Genomic DNA, 19,845 nt, shown 5'->3' on the forward strand with positions numbered 1-19,845 from the left:
GTTTAATATTTCTGCTAATTGTAACATTTTGTATGTGGTCTGTCTTGCTGTGTGTAATAATTGCACTTTTTATGTTGGCAAGACTGTGTACGCTCACTATGTGAGCATATAAGGGAGCATTTGGATGTCATTAGGAATAAGCGCTGAAAGAAGTGCCTTAGCCAAGTATGCTATTGAAAAGGGTGGTGATCATTGTTTTGGCTTTATGGTAATTGGCACTTTAAACATGAATCCAAGCTTGTGTGAATTTTAATAATTTTTTTGGAACACTTTGAGGCAAAATGGATTATAAGATTACATGCAGATATGCCCCCTGGATTAAATGCAAATGTTCCTCTTAAGCCTTATTTACAGGCACGGCCACTCAGAATTAGGTTTTATATAAGTCTGCTTAACACCGAAGTGTGATAAGAGACCATGGGACTCAGGTGGACAGTAGTCTCTCCTTTGATAATCACATTGCCACAGTAGTCAGGAAATCCTTCTACGTGGCACACCTCATCACAAAAGGTTACTCATCCAGGAAAAAAAGAGGTCATTGTTCCCCCTAGTCATCCCTCATTAGACCCAGAGTACAACGCCCCTTTTGGTATGTATCTCACATGACATCTACAACAAATGGAAAGGACACAGAAATACCTCACAAAGAAGATTACCAGCCTAACAGATGCCCTACGCAGACAGTCTCAAAAAACTCCAGCTTTACTCTGTCGCATATCGCCTACTCAGAGGCGATCTCTGCCTAACATACAAAGCTATGTCAAACCCAGAGCTGTTGGACATGCTCCACGTAAAGAAATCCCAATCCCTCCGAGCTACAAGCTCTAGGGACCTATACCTTGTCACCACAGTAAACTGAACATGCTGGAGGGATAGATTCCTGTCTCCGAGACTTCCCATACTCTGGAACAAACTACCTATCTATATCAAACAAAGCTCCTCATTAGCACTCTTCAAGAAAAATCTTGATGATTGGATGGGAGATAGGAAATGCACCCTGGGGATCACTTCTGTCACTCTGCTTGATAGGGGCACAGGAAAATAATTTTCGTGGGTGGCAAAAGCCAGGGTACGGTTTGGCAAGGCTTATATAGGCCCTAGGGCCAATAGCTTAGTACCTACCTATGAACCTATATACATTATTTTATTAAAACTGCATTTTTTATATGTATTTCTTGAACATTTTGACTTTGCCATGATGTACTTTGTGTCGCTGTCTGTATTTATTTATAATGAACTTACTTATTCATGATGTTTTTATGTTAATTGGATCAATGGATGATGTGTGATTATTTAAGCACAGTACTGTGGTTTTTAAATGGTCTGATGAAGCACTTTTGAGCTGGTGCGAAAGTGTTACCAGTAAAGTATTTACATGGTTTATCTGCCTTGTTTCGTCCTAGGAATGTATTGCTGTTAAAAAAAATAAATAAATAAGGTTGCTTTAATAATAGGACTTGTGTTAGCATGCATTTTCTGAAGTGCGTGTGTGTGTGTGTGTGGGGGGGGGTCTGTCTGAGAGAGGGAGAAACGGTGAGATCTACAGAACAATGGCAGCAGCAGATAACAGGTTTGCGTGCCCTCAACCTTTTAGCTCAAGAAATCTGGGTAAAGCCTAAAATAAAGGGGGGAAAGGCTCAAAAATAGGAACAGATTTTAAATGTCATACTTAAAAAAAAAACATTTAAAATGTAAGTTAATTAACGGCATTTGTGTTAACATGATTTTTTTTAAGGAAATAAAGTCTGAAAGTCAAATGTGTGTTGTTATTTAGTGACTTCAGTCCCCCTTGGCTGGCAAGAAACCAGTTTAGCAGTAAGGGACCAAAAAAGAAAACAAATATATCTAATATTTTTTTAAATTATATATTTTGTATGCAAAATGCTTCCTCTAATACCATTTACTTATACTACAGCAACTTTCAAACATTAGGCAGAGGAACTGTTTTACATCAAAAATATATAAAAATAATGACATAGCAATAAAAATATATATAAATAAGTAAACCACAACAATTTTTACAGAGAGCCCATTCTCTAAGTGCAATAATGCCTGACATTATGTGTTGGGGGTGTAGAGGCCCTCAGCCTGTGGCATCGGGTGGGCATTAATCACACATTAACGCACACCCCGTCAGGCGTTATTGCTTATTTATTCAATACTGTTGGTCTACAGTTTTTTTAATTCTCTTCCGTCTTCCTCCTCCCATATGAATTTAAATATTCCAGTACATTATTATTTATACATAAATCCTTCATTTAACCATTCATTCAAACTCTTTAAAAATAGGTTTGCCATTTTATACATTTCACACCCTATTCCATCTCGGCCTTTATCTAGCTCACCTACAGAAATCTCTCTCTTCTTATTCTCCATGGGTTTTCACTACCTTTATTTTTTCTGTAAATGTTTCTTGTAACGTATTGTGCTGCATTATTCAGAAGTTTTTCCTGAGTTCTTTTTATCCTTTTACATTTTATATGTCTGTCATTACACTGCCATCGTCTTTACTACTCTGCTTAAGTAAGTTGATGATTCTTCTCTGTTTCTTGTAAAAAATATCTTTGCTTGTATAACTCTAGTATCTTTCTTCATTTCTCTCACATATTTCTTTTTCTGTGTCAAAGTTCTTTCTATCATTTCATGTTCTAAATCTTCCAATGCATAGTTACATATTCTTTCATCTTTTTCTTTCTCTACTTTTCTCACATTATATTGCCATTGTAAAAAAACACTTTTTATATTTTTCCTTGAATATCATCCACCATTCAGAGCAATATAATCTTTCCGTAACTGTATTAGTAATCCTTTTCCTTCTTCATTCCATGCTGTCCTCTTTATCCTTTTTATTCCTTTGCCTGTTTTATATATTGCTTGTTTTCTTTTATCTCTAGCCATTTTGAAAGATGGTCAGAAAATCCTGTTTCAACTACCTCCCCTACTTCTATAACTAAACCTTACAATACTATAGCAATAACCCACGCCTGGGTGTGGGTAATGCGGGATTTACCCACGGTTGGCGTGGTTTGGTCCCGAGGGACCAAACAAAAACAAGCGTGGGTAAATCCATTACCACACCAGGCGTTATTGCTATTATACTATGACATTATTTAAGAAAAGAAATTACTTTTCTTAAATAATGGCATTGTATAATGCCTCTTTGCTGCCCTTCCACAGCTTTCTGGTATCCGCGGCAGTTCTGATGTACTGTGCATGCCTACGCAGTACATCAGAGCTGCGGCCAAAAGCAACGGAGAAGGCAAGATCTCCGTAGCTTTTTACTGTTTCGCTATGTTAAATGGGTTTAACATAGCGACACAGCTTTAAAATAAGCAACGGAGATGTCCGTTGCTTATTTTAAAGCTGTCTTGCTATGTTAAACTCATTTAACATAGCAAAACAGTAAAAAGCAACAGAGATCTTTCTTTCTCCGTTGCTTTTTTTTTTTTTTAAACCTGTCTCGCTATGTTAAATGGGTTTAACATATCGAGACAGCTTTAAAATAAGCAACGGAGATCTCTGTTGCTTATTTTAAAGCTGTCTCGCTATGTTAAACCCATTTAACATAGCGAGACAGGTTTTAAAAAAAAAGCAATGGAGAAAGCAAGATCTCCGTTGCTTTTTACACACTGTGTCGCTATGTTAAAGGAGTTTAACATAGCGAGACAGCTTTAAAAAAAGCAACTGAGATCTCCGTTGCTTTTTTTAAACCTGTGTCGCTATGTTAAACTCTTTTAACATAGCAAGACAGTGTTTTAAAAGAGACTTATACTAATGGAAAAAGTCCGAGCGACCGGACCTTTTTCCGTTAGTATAAGTCGATTTACAACGTGCACGCTGGCCAATCAGCGTGCACGTTTTGGAATATTAATGGGGGGGTCATGGTATAATATAAAATAATCTATTTCACTTCTATACATGCCGCTTTTATAAGTCTATTAATTTTTGTCCCATAAATTTCAGTTTAACCACATCTTATAACTTCTAACATTTTTCTTGTCTCATTTCCTTTCTTTATACCTTTGCCTCTGAAATCACAGTTAGTCTCCTGTTATAATATTCACTATTTATCTCTACATAGTCTAAACTCAATAAGCTTTCCCTTTCTTTGCAGTTAGTGTGCGTACATAATGTTAGAATTCAGTATATACTTATTTCCAGTTTAGATATACAATGGTTAATCCTGCAGTTTTTTGCTAAAATTACATCTATCTTTACTGTATTTCTACAGAATACGGCTATCCCAGAACATCTCTCATTTCTCACATTCCAGATTATCTTTGTTCCCCATAATTTCTCAGTTTATAATCTTTCTTCATTTGTTAAGTCTTGTGTCTTCTAATATAATTACATCTACGTCACATGTATTACACCACTCCAAAATTCCTATTCTCCTTACTGTATTCTTAAACTCATTATATCTGAGTGACGCCTCCAGGTGCATCTGCAGTTAACTCCTACTGACGCCTCTAGGTGTCAAATATTGCTTGTTCGTTCGTATTTGCATCATTAATTCCAAAACCAAGCTATGTGCAAGGTTTCATTGTTAAGGTTACACAATGGCAAATTCAACTACATTAATATTTGACCTCTGTCTAGTGTAGGTAATTAGACAGACATTAACTGTTTGGTTTATGATATTAATTTATATAGATATAATTTTCACATTTTTCTAAATATCTCAACAACTAAGTAAGAGACAGAAATCCTTGTATGAAAGCTCTCGGCTACATGAATAAAATGTTAGTGACAGTATGTGTGCAGCTTCAGTGGTTGCTGAGATATAAGTTGTTTACAAAATATCACACATGTAATAGTTGCTGGGTAAATCGTGACCTATAAAATTTGGTTTAAGACTTGGAACCTAAAGAATAGTACCATTGCCATGTATACTTCTTTCATAACCCCTATGGTTCCAGAGATATGAAAATTAGTGAATGAGTTAAAACTATTCACATTTACAGAAAGCACTCTCAGTTATTCATTTTCCTTAGTGTTTCATAAGTTCGTAGCTAGTTACTAGGCTAGCTTTTCCCCAACTGGGAATCAAATATTGCACTTTGAGTCTGAGTCCAACACCAGTATCCAATTGTATCTCTATGTAATCTTTTTTATCCAGCTCCTTCCTTTTTTCTTTCGTACCTATCCGTTTAAATTTCCTCCTTCTGTATTTTTTACCCTTTTACCAATGGAATTCTTTGTTTTTTTCTCCCCATTTATTACCTCCCAGTTTTTCTTCATTACTTATTTCAGAACTTTCTTATATATCATCTTTATTTATTTTATTTTACATTTGTTGACCGGGCTAGTCTAGCTGGATACATGTCCATTTTCAGTAGAGGCCTGGGAAGAAAAGCTCCTCTTTAAACTAGTTATCATCAGGCTAGTGCCAAAACAAGATAAATACATTATGTAATGTAGCTAAGGTGAATATGCTTGCAGAATTATTTCATCAACTTCAGTTATACAGAAATAAAGAAGATACAGAAATTGAGAAATGAGCTGAAAAGGGTAAAAATACAGTGATTATTACCAAGGGAAAGAGAGCTTCAACGTTAGTACGGTGGGTAGGATGTGCTTTTCAAAAGATATAAAAGGGTTATAAAATGTGTATAATACAGGGAAGTAGGAGAAATTAGGGAGGATACGTATAAGAGGAAGAAAACTTAATCATAATGAAAGAAAAGTAAAAGTGCAGGGTGGAAAGATATGTGTACACTGAGAAGGTAGTGTAGTGAGGAGAAATACTCAGTGATGCATGCTGGGAAATAGGATGTGAGGGAGGGAAGCAGGGAAAAAATGCTAATGCTGCAATGGTGTGGGTGAAGGAGGAGGTCCTTTTGAGTACGGATAAGGTGGGGGGTTAGTACAAGGACATAGCCATTGTGTTTTTAGTAGAGTTTTTAGTTGTTTTTTTAAAGAGTGTTAATGATGAAAGAGATATAAGTTCAGTGGGAAGCTTTATTCTTTTTGTTTCATCTCATTTTTCTTCTGTTTCTACTACTTCTAAAATTTCCTCTCTGTTCATTTTCCTTATTGTTATATTAATTTTGCAACCCATTCATAAGTGTCTAGTTACATTCCAATTCACATTTGTTGCATCATGTCTCATTTCCCCACAAATATAGCATTTTCTTTTGTCATGGTTACTTAACAAATTGTCTTCAGTATTTTACAACACCCCTGTTCCGCTCCACATTTATCATACTTGGTACATCTATTTCTCTGTTTTACGTAATATTACAATGTCAGCCAGCAGTCTATAACCCCCCTTTTGTCATAAATCTTTGCATTGTCCAATACGTCTTTACAAAACGCTTTCAAATGTCCTTTCATAGCCTCTCTTATTACCTCTTTTCAAAACTGTACACACATTTTCTTTTTTGTTTCCCTGTTAAATGCTTTTATCACATAAAGATTCCATGGGTTACAGTCTTTCTTTTTTTATATTCTTCAAGAAAATTTTCAGTTCAAAAACTGTCTCAAATATAATGTCACAAAATGTCTCTGTTAATAAGAATAAATGCTGTAACCTGATGTGCTTTTACACCCAAATGAGCTATTAAACTGTCCCACACTTCATACCTGTCCATTTCTTTGTCTTCTTTGCTCTGAAACCTTACACATATTTCCGTTTTTCATTTTCTTCTGTAGTCTTTTCTGTTACTCCCCTTCTGCCTTATTTTACCTTGTCACCATCTTTTCTTTTCCTTCTCACCTCTATTCTTCGGGATTGTCTCTGCATCCTCCTTTTGTATTTAGTCCATAATGTCCTTCCAGGAAACATCCCCTTCATTTTCTGGCTTACTCTGCACCACCATTTCTTTAAGTACATCACCCCCACAACCCTCCCGACTAGACTTGTAATTATACATCCATCATTTGCTGACTCATTTTCATCATACTGTTTTTTTTTTAAACATTTTCTCAGGATCTTGGCCCTATCTGTGCCTGGAACAGAAACAGGAAGTGCTCCCCTAAAATGATTCCCACACATAACAATGACAAGTAGGGGAAGTTCCACAATGCCTTGCTAAATTTTCCCCTAGTAGTATTAATACCACCTTAGGTCTCCCCTAAAAAGAGGTTACTAGTCTAGTGGGACTAACCCAGTCAACAAAAGACAAATAACATGTCTTCATTTCATTTTCATGACTTGTATCCTGGTAAACGGAGACCACAGGGCAGCTAACATCTTTTGAACTGCAGTGTTATTTGGAAGTATTGGTACTTGGAATGTTAGAATGGGATGCCTCAGTAAACAGAGTTTGAGAGCTAGAATTTGTGTGCAGTCTCATGCAAGGGACCATACACATACACACATACCATATTCCAGGAAAAAATGAAGCACTTTTCTTTAATCTACATTTTTGTTTGTTGAGGTTTTCTGTTTCTTCTTCTGTGCCTGTTGTTTTCAGTTGCTCCCCATCTACCAGAATCATGGCTTGTCAGCCCACCTCTCTCCATGATATGGGTACAGACTTCTTCTTTCCTTTTAAACTGGGATTCTCTTTAATTGGATGTGCATTTACTTTGTCAGGAGAGAGTATTATGATACCAGTTTTCTTGAGTTATTCCCTATGGCTGCATAGCACTGCTCTGTTTAAGTACATTGGAGAAGTTGTACTAGGTGAATTAGTAGTTTTGTGTTTGTGGGGCATTATGTTTGGCCGCTGCTTTATTTTCTTTTTTCTTTTTCAGGTATTTGGTGGTTCTAAGATATATACCATAAAATGGACTTGGCGGCTGAAGGTGGTAAGTATGACCCTCTGGTGAGGTGTACGTACGTGTAAGCACCCGTCTGTGTTGGCTTGACTCTGTTACGCCTTTGGTTCTGAGTAATGAAGTGGACGACAGCTGGATGTAACAAGGAGTACTAAGAGTAATTTATTTATTTATTTATTTGTCTTACACCTTTGGTTCTGACAATGAAGTGGATCACAGCTGGATGTAACCAGGAGTAATTTATTTATTCTTTAGCATGCTCTGCTTTCATGAGATGTAGGAACAGCATAATCACTGTCAGAATAGTGGAAATGGACAAGTGTGTGTGCTCGTGCTTGTGTGCATGTGCGTGCACTTGCACATGAGTGCATATAGTGCACCATAACTGAACCACCAAGGCAGCTTGTTTGAGTCCAAGTAAAATGCTCACATTTGGGAGCCATATCTTCTGGATGCAGTCTGCTGTTTTGGTATGCTATATAGCTGGGAAAACCACAGGGTTTTCAAGGAGCAAACATACTGCTGACCAGAATGGTGTACCTAATGAAGTATACCATCTGATAGTCTTGCTCTGTGAAGTGGGGGATGAGACCAGGCTATCTGGTAGCCTGGCTCTTTGGAGTGGGGGATGAGGCCAAGGCTATCTGTTGGCCTGGCTCTGTAGAGCAGAGGGATAAAGCCAGGCTATCTGATGGCCTGGCTGTGTGGAGCAGAGGGATGAAGCCCTGATTATGACTTAGGGGGTTAACCAGTAGTCCTGGTACTGGAGAAAGTAGGCAAGGTGAGAGGAGGAGTGAAATGGCATACTCGGCTTACCTGAGCCAGGAAGGAGAGAGGAAGGGTGGGGTTGCATGCTTGCACTTTAAAGGAAACAGGATGGTGCAATCTTCATGGTGGAGACCAGAGAGACCACCTACCACCTGTTACTCAGGAACAAACACAGGGCTCCCCAGAGGCAACCCCACTTGCAGAAGTGAGGGACATCCTCTGTATTCGACGCACTGCACTCCCCTCCACGATGTCTCACTGGGTGCGCATTCATACATTTCATAGATATTCCAAGGCCACTGAATCATGACCGTTTACACGTTGCCAGTACCATCCCTCAGGCTGCACCTCCTTTTATAGGAGAGCTATATCAGTCAGTCCCAGAGTAGATTTGTGAAAACCCATCCAGTCATCAAGGTTATATTGAGGAAGATCGTGAGATGCACAACTTGGCGTACAGGGGGAGTTTATTCCAGCGTTTGGGTGGAGCGGAGTTATAAACTTGTCTTTCCACCATATTTTATTTATCTGATGGTGAATATTTAGGTCATTGGTTCTGGTATTGGTAGAGCCGTTGGGCTTTCAGAGGTAGAGGAGGCCCAAGACAACAGGGTCTCATATGGCATGGTAACAGATACAGAGATCTTAAAAATACCTGTAAGCCACTGAATAAAGGAATAACATTTCCAGCTGCTTGATAGCTCAAGGACTTCAGGCCTGTGATTATCTTGTTTAGGAATGTTTGGGGTCTTTTTAATTGTTTGATGACCTACATCCCAAAGGAGGCATTGTAGGCAATAACTGGTCTGATCACTGCTGAATATAAAGGCATGATTACCTGCCATGACTATACTCCTTTTGCAATTATCAGTGGTAAGTGAAAGGTTTTTCCTATCAGTCAGTGTCACATGATGCTCAAAAGAAAGAGCATAATCAACCCAAATTGCTAGGTCCCAGACTATGTTTTTGTTTTGTAGTGCTGCATTGTTAGTACAATATGATGAAGGGAAGAGGGTTCCCTGCCAGTGATGATGGTGCACTTTTTAGCATTTACTTTGATCCCATTTTACTACAGCAAGAGTTCCTGCTGGAGGCTTTGGCTGTTGGGAGGGGGATTTAACAACAACCCCTTAGGTTACAGTCATGTGTAGACTTTGTTAAATAAAGATCTTGGCTCTTTGCTTGAAGATCTGAGTAGAGGGAAGCCCCAGTGTCGAGCCCATAGGAAAATCACTGGTTACTTTCATGTATTCTGCTCAGTTAAGGCAGGGAGAAAAGCAGAAAAACTGCTAACAACCCCCTATAGAAGCAGTCGGATAGCCAGCAGGAAGCAGGGACAAAATCCAAAATCCACAGAGAATAAGTGCTGTCTGATGTCATAGAGAGCAGCAGTTAGCAATTTCTGCCTGTCGGTCCTTGGTTCTCCGTTTTGGCTACTAGCTTGGGGGAGCCTTCTGTATAAAATTGGCATTCCTCTCTCTGATGGCTTTAGTTTTCTCCAGGTGCTGTAAACTATTCCCACATCACTAAGACTTTGACAGTCTTCTAATTGCCTGTGTGTTTGTCTGTCTGGGTGTGTGCATATGTGAGCATGTGTGTGCGTGCACGTGTCCGTGTATATGAATATATATGCATGTATTCCACCATGAACTTCTGGGTTGGTCCTCTGCCTTGTGCCACAAAAGGCTCTGTCTCCTCCTCTACCTCACAGGAAACAAATTAGTACTGGAAAATAAATGAATGCTATCACAAAGCTCGGGCTTCAAGAATTGGCAGAGTTTAACTGTAGGCATTAGGATCGCTTGGCAAAAAGAACTTTCCTAGGCTGCTAAACCTATTTCACCTTATCCCATAATGCATCACTTTCTTCTGCCAGGCTGCTTCTTATCCACTGTGAAGTTCTCTGGTGTTTCAGATGGCCCATGGCTATATTTTGGAGAAGCCGTTGATTTAGCTTTGAGGTTATTTACGTTAGGTGATACAGTTCATTCTTTGTGTGTCCTGCCTCTTCCTCTTGTGACCCCTCTGCTTTGATTTTGCTGTTGAGGAATATTTTTTCTTTGTCTGTTAGGCTGTTTTAGAGGTTTAGGTCCCTTATGCTGTTACAGCTCCTTTCCTTTCAACATGTGCCTGAAAACACAACTCCTACTGGTGAAGGCACACTAAGTGCCTTATTTGCTTATGTCCCGAGTGTGGCACATTACCTTCTTGAATTTGTCTAAAATTTAACTAGGCCATTGTGCCTAGACTTAAAGCCTTGCACAGTTATTTATTGTTCCAGAAATGTTACTAGTTGGAGAAGAACAAAAATAATCTGTCTAGCTTACATTTCTCCTGCTGGAGTGATGTGGTTCATGGAGAGTTTTCTTTGTCGTCAAAACCAGAGATGCCTCATCCTGAAACTGAGAAGACTTTAAAAAAGAAGTGAAGCATTTTCATGCCTGTGTGCTGCTTTTGTGAAAGTTAAGAAAGATGTGGAGCATAATGTAGCTGCTGTGTTTGTTTGTGATTCTGGAGCCCACCACCCAATTAATGTGGTGTAAGCCTTATTACCTTAGCCTTCTCTGTCTGCAGCCTGTAAACCGCCCCCCCCCCCAATTAGGCAGACCCCACTTCCTCGTAGTACTGATTACATTTTACTGGCTGTAGCCTTTAGGAGATTATAATCTAGAAGTCTAGAGTAAACAACAACTCAGGCTTACATCAGGCATCATGTATCATCTCCCGTAGCATTTACCCACCAGGCATCTGTACAGCGGCTACGTAGTACCTGTTTTGGCGACATTAGCCTTAGTTTTAGCACGTGTCTGACTTCTTCATCCCCGGTTTGCAGGCAAACATCTGCTTGGTATCATCTCACTTTTTTGGCATATATCCAGTACCTCAGTATTCCAGGGAGCTGTCATTGTCCTAGCCAGGACTCCACCCAAATGACCAATTTTCGCTTTATCCTAGGCTTCAGTCTGGTATAGCAAGTCTTATTTGTTTCACCTATCCCAGCTGCATCCCTTTTAAGGTTCACTTTACCTCCAGCACACCTGTCACATGTTTGAACCTAAGAAGAAAATAAGATGCCCTCTGGCTCTGCTGAGTACAACAGGCCTAAGGAATGTGTGGGCTTCCTTAGGGAAGCTCCCACTCATTATGAAAACACCTTGTAAGGGTAGTACAAGTCCAGAGGAAGTCCATAGGAATGTATTCATTTACTTATTTATTTAAACTTTGTTAATCTGGTGTGGAATGGTTTAGGGCCAGTTTTCAGCCGCAACCCAAACCAACAGGTAAATACAAGTAGTACATGCATTAACATTTTCAATATACTGTAGACAGAAGTAAAAACAGTCCATAAAATAAGATCAGATGATGTCAATCTTCATTTAATCCTTGACATATGGGTTTGGTTCCGAATGTCAGAACCAACTTGGCTGTAACTACAACCCTTGAGAACCAAAACCTCTCGAGCTGAAGTCCTACCCAGAATGCTTCTGTCCAATTTACTTCAGATCTCATTTGCCGCTTCCTGTGACAGATGTGTTGCGAGAGGTAAGCAAAATATTTTCTTATATTTTTGTGCTTGGGTCCTGTGTTTTTATACATTATCTCTTTCTATTAATACATTTCTTTTCTCTGTTGTCTCCTTTTATAGCCTACCTGTTTTTCTAAGTGCTCCTTGGGTTTTTTATTTTTTTTTACACTTTGGTGTTTTCCTTCGACTACCATCGAGGGTAGTTTTTTGGGGTATCTTCCTGTACCATCGTTGGTAGTCTTTCTCTACTACCATAGTTGGTTGCCTATCTTATAGAGTTTATGAATTTTGTTTCTTCTATCTGCTTTCTCTGTAAGTGCATAGTGTGCGCATGTGTGTGCTGTGTACTGTGGCTGAAAAAAGCAAAGGCACTTTTAGCTTTAAGAAATGCCTCAAATGTGCTTGAAAACTGCCCAGTTCTGATTGGTGCATTCTGTGGTTACTGCCTGGACCTGGTGCACTTACAGCAAGCTTGCTGCATCTGCCACAGCTTCAGTCACTGGATGCTGGTTGAAAGAAAAAATAAGTTAATTTTGAAAGGTATGTTAAAATCTGCTTTTGAAGAGGCCATCTCTGGTAGTGACTCAAAAAGCAAAATGGATGTTTCATCCCATTCCTCATAGGTTCATAGGTTCATACTAGGCTATCTGCCCTAGGGCATTTCTAAGCCTAGCCAGAGTATGTTTGGCTTTCGCCACCCATTTTAAATTAATTTTGCTATGCCCTTTTTCGAGGTTAGTATACTGTGCCTCTGTCTAACAGTGACACAGAAGTGATACCCGGGGTAAACCTATGATCTCCCATCCACTCATCAAGATTCCTCTTGAAGAGAGTCAATGAGGGACTCTGCCTAACCTGGACTGGGATTTTATTCCATAGTGAAGGGAGCCTCTGGGTTATGAATCTGTCCCTCCAGCATGTCCTATTTATTTCAGTGCTGAGGTTCAAGTCTCTCGAGCGTGTAGCTCGATGGGATTTGGATTTTTTGAGGTGCAGCATGTCCCTTAATTCTGGGTTGGACATGGCCTTATACGTCAGGCACAGGTCACCTCTGAGCAGTCGGTATGCCACTGAGTAGAGCTGGAGTTTCTTTAACCGGGCAGCATATGGCATCTGTTTGAGCCCTTTGATCCTCTTGGTGAGGTACTTTTGGGGTCTTTCCAGTTGCTGCAGGTGTTTGGTAAGATACATCCCAAAAGGGGCATTGTACTTGATTATGGGCCTGATGAGGGATGAGTAAAGAGGCACGATGACCTCCCCTAATCTAGATGTGAATCCCTTCCTGATTAGGTGGGCTATATAAAATGTTTTTCTAATCACTTTGGCCACATGGTTGTCAAATGAGCGATTGCTATCAACTTGGGTCCCCAGGTCCCTAATGACTTCTTCTGTACTTAATGGATTACCACCTATGTGGTAATTTGTGGGCACTTTGTTTTTCCCAATGGGGATGACTATACACTTTTTGGCATTTAGCTTGAGGCCATGGCTCTGGCACCAGTTGTCTGTTTCTATGAGGCCCTTTTGGAGGATGCTTGTGTTGGCTGGAGAGACGATTATGGCACCCAGTTTGCAGTCATCTGCGAACTTGGTCAGCCACAGTCCTTCTGTGTTGGCCTGTACCTCCGAGAAATATATACCAAACAAGAGAGGTCCCAGGACTGAGCCTTGTGGGACGCCACTTGTAACTGGTTTGGAGTCTGACATGGCTCCAGCAATTCTAACCATGTGGGTTCTGTCCTTGAGCCAGTTTGCAACCCATCTAGTGACATAGGGGTTTATGTTTAAGCTGGTGAGCTTATCTATAATGCCCGAGTGGAGTATTGTATCGAAGGCTTTTGCGAGGTCCAGATAGGCTGTGTGGACCACCTTCCCTTCGTCAATGGCCTTGGTGACTGTTTCAAAGAAGTCAACCAGGTTTAAGAGGCAGGATCTGCCCTTAACAAAGCCAAACTGGGTAGGATCCAGTGTCTGTAGGTCCCCAATATCTTTATTTATGAGGTCCATAATGATCCTTTCCATAGCTTTGCAGACCAAGCTAGTCAGGCTTATGGGGCGATAGTTTCCAGGGTCCGTTGAGGCACCACCTTTGTGGAGAGGGACCACTGTTGCTGTACGCCACTCTTTGGGTACATATCCTGTAGTAAGGCTGAGATTGAACAGTAGTTTTATGTTTGGGTTTAGCTCTTCTTGGAGTTCATGTAGGACGCAGCCTGGGACACCGTCTGGTCCCATTGATGCTGTGTTTTTTGCTTTGGAGAGGGCGGCTCCCACCTGAGCATCTGAGATGTCGGGGCAGCACTCTGCTGGGATAGATATTTGCCCTTTGGTGGGGGAGTTTGCGCTGAACCTGTCAGCTAGGATGTTGGCAATGTCTGTGGGATCAGTGTATTTTTTGTCATTTTGGACTAATTCTGAGCATATCTGTGAATTCCCACCCAGGTTCCTAACATAACTAAAGAAAGCCTTGTGATTATCTTTAGTGTCCTGTGCAATTTTTCTCTCGAAGCTGACCTTTGACGATTTTATGAGTGCCCTTAGTTTTTTGCTAATACTGATCAGAGATGCCTTCCCTTTTTGGGATTTTGCTCTATCATGTAGTAGCTTCCTCCATCTATTGTATAGTTTGTTTATGGCTGGGGTCCACCAGACAGGTCGTCTGCCTTTGGAGGATTGGGTCTTGGTTTTATTTGGGATTGCATGATCCATGCATTCCTGAAGGTGTTCATAGAATGCATTTATAAAGGATTCTGCGGTCTGGGCCGTATTTTCCACAGGCCCGGGGGCTTTGAAGGATTCCACCTCGATTTTGAGGAGTGTGAAATTTGCTTTAGAGAAGTTTTTCATTGTGGTTTTCTGGGCAGGGGGTGGGGTCGGGATATGAATATCCAGTGAGATCAGTTTATGGTCTGATCTTACCAGTGAGGGATACACTTCTGGTCTGGAGCATAGAGTCCCCATGTTGGTGATGATCAGGTCCAGTATGTTTTCCCCTCTTGTGGGAATGGTAACAAGTTGTTCCATAGCATTTGAGTTTATGAATTCTAGGAACCTTTGGGCAAGGGTGTTGGAGCTAGAGTAATGCTCCCAATCTATGTTTGGGTAGTTGAAGTCACCCAATATAATGGTGTTCGGAGAGACCTTCATATTTTCCAGTGTTCTCAGGAAGGCCGAGTGGGGTTCCTGGGTTTGGGAGGGTGGTCTGTAGCAGGCTATAAACTGGAAGGCAGTTTTACCCACTGTTAGTTGCACATGGATAGTCTCTGATGCTTCGTGCTTTGCCACCAACCTGGAGGTGTGGGTATCTTTGATGAATATCGATACTCCCCCTCCTTTTGTGGTTCGGTCCAAGTTTTGGGGCCGAAAAGCATGGTATGAGGTATAACCTGGTAGTGCTGGGGTGCTCTCGGGAGTCCTGAACCAGGTTTCTGTTACTGCACAGATATCTATGCTCTCCATGCTAAGGAGAGTTTCGAGTGTGTGCATCTTGAGGTTTAGACTTCTAGCGTTGAGTAGCATTACTCTTGGTTTCTTATCCCTTGTGATACCTATGGAGGTGGGTTTGTCTTTTGAGCCTTGCCTAAAAAAGGCACTATGGGGGTAGCAAGAGCCTTTGCCAATATCCGAAAGCCCAGGGGTGACAGGTGCAAGCCGTCCCTAGCAAAGCATCGTGGCTTGTCGTGCATATCATCCCACGCTGACAGGCATTGGATCCCCTTTGAATGACACCAATACTTAAGCCAATTGTTGAAATTGATCATCTTGTCTTCATATTGTGGCATCATTCTTGCTGAGGGTAAGATGCTACTCAAGGTCAGGGTCATACCAGCCTGGGCTACATGCTCAGAGAGCTCCTCTATGTCTCTTTTCATCTAGTCCAGGGAGGTACGTCTCAGGTCATTCACACCAGCATGGACAATGACTGAGTCATATTTGTACTTGCCTTGGAGTGACCTGAGTGCTTGTGTTATGTGGCGGATCCTAGCGCCAGACAGGCTGCTCACCGTGACCTTCTCCTTGTTCAGCCTGGTGAGCGGGATGTCAGTGTGCCTGACAATAGAGTCACCTATTACAAGCGTATCAGGTGTGTTGTTTAGCCTTAAGGGCTGTGACTGTTCGGCACACTGGCTTTGTGAGATATGTGTTGCATGTGTTTTGTTTTGGGGTAGCGGTTGCTTGGGTGTCTACTTTGGAGGTCTCTGCTGCTTAGGCAGATCTTTATTAAGAGCCTCCGAGTATGTTTTTGTGTGATTATGTGTTTGGTTTGCTGTCGTGGTAGGTCTATGTGAGACTGGAATCGTAGTGAGTGTGGTTTCCTTCTCCTCCTGACTGGTTATGCCAGTACTGAGTTGAGAGAGCTTAGCCTCCAGTTTGGCTATATGGTTGCATCTCTCACATGTGTTGGAATTTGTTGGGAGGAGGAGAGGGTTGTATGTGTACATGAGGCAGTTGTAACATTGCCTCAAAATTCCCATATTCACCAGCTGGACCAGAGAGGAGATTGACAACTGACCTTTGGACATGCTAGAATAATATTGGGAATTCCTTTATAATTGAAAACAAGGGCCAATGGGGAGCGAGGGTGTAGTGCTTTTAATTTTTAGTGCTGACTTATAATTGCTTTAGTGAGCAAGTGCCAGGTAACAAGTGCAATGTGTTACAGGTAACTTAAATGCAAAAACGACAAACAGTAACTTTCTTTCAAGCGAAGCAAGGAAATAAGTACAGTAAGCAATGCAGATATCACTAGGGATCCACAGAAGCTGAGAAGCCGCGTTTTAGGTGGAATTAGCGTTCCAGGGAAATAACAAGCATACAAACAAAGCTAGATTCAGCAGGCCTGGATCTAGTCTATGCTACAGCAAACAAGGTGTACCAATTTCAGTAAGAAACAGTTCAAATATGCAGGCACTATAAGCCTTTAACCAGAAATTCCCAGCTCAGAAGGGCAGAGTCCAGCCTCTCCTCCCACAAGAGTGCAGACCACGAACCTTCTTAATGTAAAATAACTGGCCTGAAGCCCAAGTGCTTAAACCAGAGCTAATACACTAAGAATAACAGACACTGAGCTCTCAATCAGCAGTTCCCAACTTAGAAGGATGAAAGCTACCTGTCCTGCCACCACAGTGCATGCCACAAACCTTCCTAATGTAGAACAACTGGTCTGAAGCCCAAGTGCTTAATCCAAAAGACTTAGAGTGATAGCTACACTTTAACCAAGTTACTACCAAGCAGTAATAAATACAACTGAATACTTTAAATAATGCCTGGATTAGTGCTCAAGTTATACAAACAAAGCTAGATTCAGCAGGCCTGGATCTAGTCTATGCTACAGCAAACAAGGTGTACCAATTTCAGTAAGAAGAAATTCAGATATGCATGCACTATAAGCCTTCAACCAGAAATTCCCAGCTCAGAAGGGCAGAGTCCAGCCTCTCCTCCCACAAGAGTGCAGACCACGAAACCCTCTTAATGTAAAATAACTGGCCTGAAAGCCCAAGTGCTTAAACCAGAATATACTTTTAGAATAACAGACACTGAGCCCTCAATCAGCAGTTCCCAACTTTGAGGGATGTAAGCTACCTGTTCTGCCACTACAGTGCAGACCACAAACCCTCTCAATGTAAAACAACTGGTCTGAAGCCCAAGTGTTTAAACTAAAAGGCTTAGAATGAGTTACACCAAGCAGTAATAAATACAATTGAGAACGTTTAAGATGACGCAAAAGCAAAATAAAGTAGGAAGAAACACAAGTACAGTAAAAGCAGAAGATTTTTTTTTTTTAAGGGTGACAAGTCCAAGAAAAGGAGTCTGTGCCAGCTTCTCTCTCAGCCCCGACGACTAAAAGGTTTAAACCATCTGTTTCCTCTGCTTCTGCAGAACCTGTATGGACTTACAAGATTCTTCGGTACCGACCTCTGCGCCAACAGTTTCTTCCTCACCAGTGCCAAAATTGTCAACACCAATTCAAGGCCGGACCACGGAACCAGTAGTCTCGGTGCCATCTTTTTCTCCAGTGCCAGTGTCTTCAGCTCCAATGGAAAGTGTGGAATTTTCATTCTTAGATCTTCCTAGGACTAAATACTCCCCATCCATTGACCACTTTGCAGGTCAGCTACCTAGCCTCTTTTTGAAACAAACTAGATCCTTTTACCCAGTTTATTCGTTTCACCAAGAGCCTGGCTGAATCAGATATGTTTCAATTGGTAGATGAGCTCCTTGCAACAAGGGGATATTAAACTATGTCCTAGGTTCCAGCTCCTTCCGGTGCTGGACCCTTTTTCTTCTTCGACTCCAACTAGTCTTCCTCCTCCAACCTCCGTTGAGAACTTGGAGATCCCTGCTCCAGCTTTCCATGTGCTGACTGTTTTGGTTTTTGGCTAATTGTTTATCTCCAGTGCCGATCACTACCCTGGCTCTTCAGCCTTTTGGAGCTGAAGACCACTCAGGGTCATGGCTACACTGTCTGCCCCGAGGGACAGAACTCGACTCCAATTTTCTTGAGCCATCCCTGCACCTTGGGGTATTGGCATGCGCTGAACTCCAGCTTTTGGCCTTGGGAGCAGTTTCTTTGGAGCAGATGGGGACCATGGTTTTAAGGCAGCCTTTCTCGGTTCTGGGCTCCCTTCTGTTTTCGGGTGGACCAGCATTCTAGGCCATGGAGATAGCTCTGTCCATTGCGGGCATTCAGTCGGCTTTACCTCAGTTGGAGCAGCTTCCCACCACTTTCCCTCATCCAGACCCTCAACCAATTCCAAAACTTGGACAGCGAGCACCAAAACTGCAGGAATCACCTATACAGGTTTGGACACCTCCCCAAAGTTTCCCACTGAGGAAGTTTCTCAGAAGAGGAAACACTTAGATTCCCCCAGAGAAATGCGGAGGGGTGGCTGGATGTCCCAAAAGCCCTCTTCAGAGGAATCAGTGTACCTGCAGGCCTTCGACAGTCTACCTCTTGGGTTAGTCCGCCTGCTGATGAGCTCATTAAGTTGATCTCACAACGGGTGTTAAAGGCTCCTGATGACATAGAACCCATTACCAACAGACCAGACAAAATCCTTACTGCACCTGAGTATCATCAGATGTGAAATTGTTTTATCTCGCTGTTCATTCTTATTGATGGGGGTTCGAAGCCGATCCCTTGGCTCCGAGTTTGCTCCCTACAAAGCTTGAGGTTTTCACATAGCTCGAGGGCAAGTCCCTATCCCATGATGCACCTAGAGTAGTTTGCCACTGCAACAGATTGGAGGTTCTCGCTAGCTCGGGCCAGTAAAACCTTACTTTTCATAATATTTCTATATATTGTTGATATTTTTCTTCATAAATAGTTAGTTAAGCTCTTACAGCTTTATCGGTAGATTCCCTTTTCCTTGTGTGCCTTTTTCATAGCTTAATATTTGGCCTCATTTGTTTTCTTAGACCTATTTAATTTTCTGACTAAAAAGTTGTTTAAACAGTGACCTTCTGTCACCTTTTTTCTTAGAAATAGTATTGTGTGCTTAGTGACCTTTGTCACAGCTTTATACTTATTAGAGTTAACTTTATTAGTGTATAGCTTGGTTATTTGTATTTAGTGATATTTGTTACTACTTGATATTATCTGCTTAGATAATTAGTGTGTGTGTGTGTGTGTGAGAGACTTGTTAGCCTTGGTTTGAAGGGTTTGTGTCTTTATATTTAGTCTGTTTTTTCTTAGAAGGCTTATTGATATATTGATTATTCCTGGGTGTGTCTAATTTTCTGTCAATGGCTGATAAGAAAGACAAACACCTTAAGTCAGGGTTTAAAAGATGCCCTAAATGTGGGCAGAAAATGTCTGTCACTGA

At 41.2% G+C, this 19,845-nt stretch overlaps 1 protein-coding gene across 3 annotated transcripts in view; it reads left to right on the forward strand.

Annotated features, from left to right (window-relative positions):
- The window catches only part of PSRC1 (proline and serine rich coiled-coil 1), a 909,216-nt gene that overhangs the window by 81,069 nt on the left and 808,302 nt on the right, over window positions 1-19,845 (forward strand). For all 3 annotated transcript variants that reach the window (XM_044076468.1, XM_044076466.1, XM_044076467.1), the window contains exon 2: window positions 7,702-7,755. In XM_044076468.1, coding sequence (XP_043932403.1) covers window positions 7,734-7,755 — 22 coding nt within the window. In that variant the 5' untranslated portion in view covers window positions 7,702-7,733. The remainder of the gene's footprint in view (window positions 1-7,701; window positions 7,756-19,845) is intronic.

The sequence above is a fragment of the Protopterus annectens genome, chromosome 7.part0, assembly GCF_019279795.1.
Source record: "Protopterus annectens isolate FY-2018-M chromosome 7.part0, PAN1.0, whole genome shotgun sequence".
In the NCBI taxonomy this organism is placed as follows: domain Eukaryota; kingdom Metazoa; phylum Chordata; order Ceratodontiformes; family Protopteridae; genus Protopterus; species Protopterus annectens.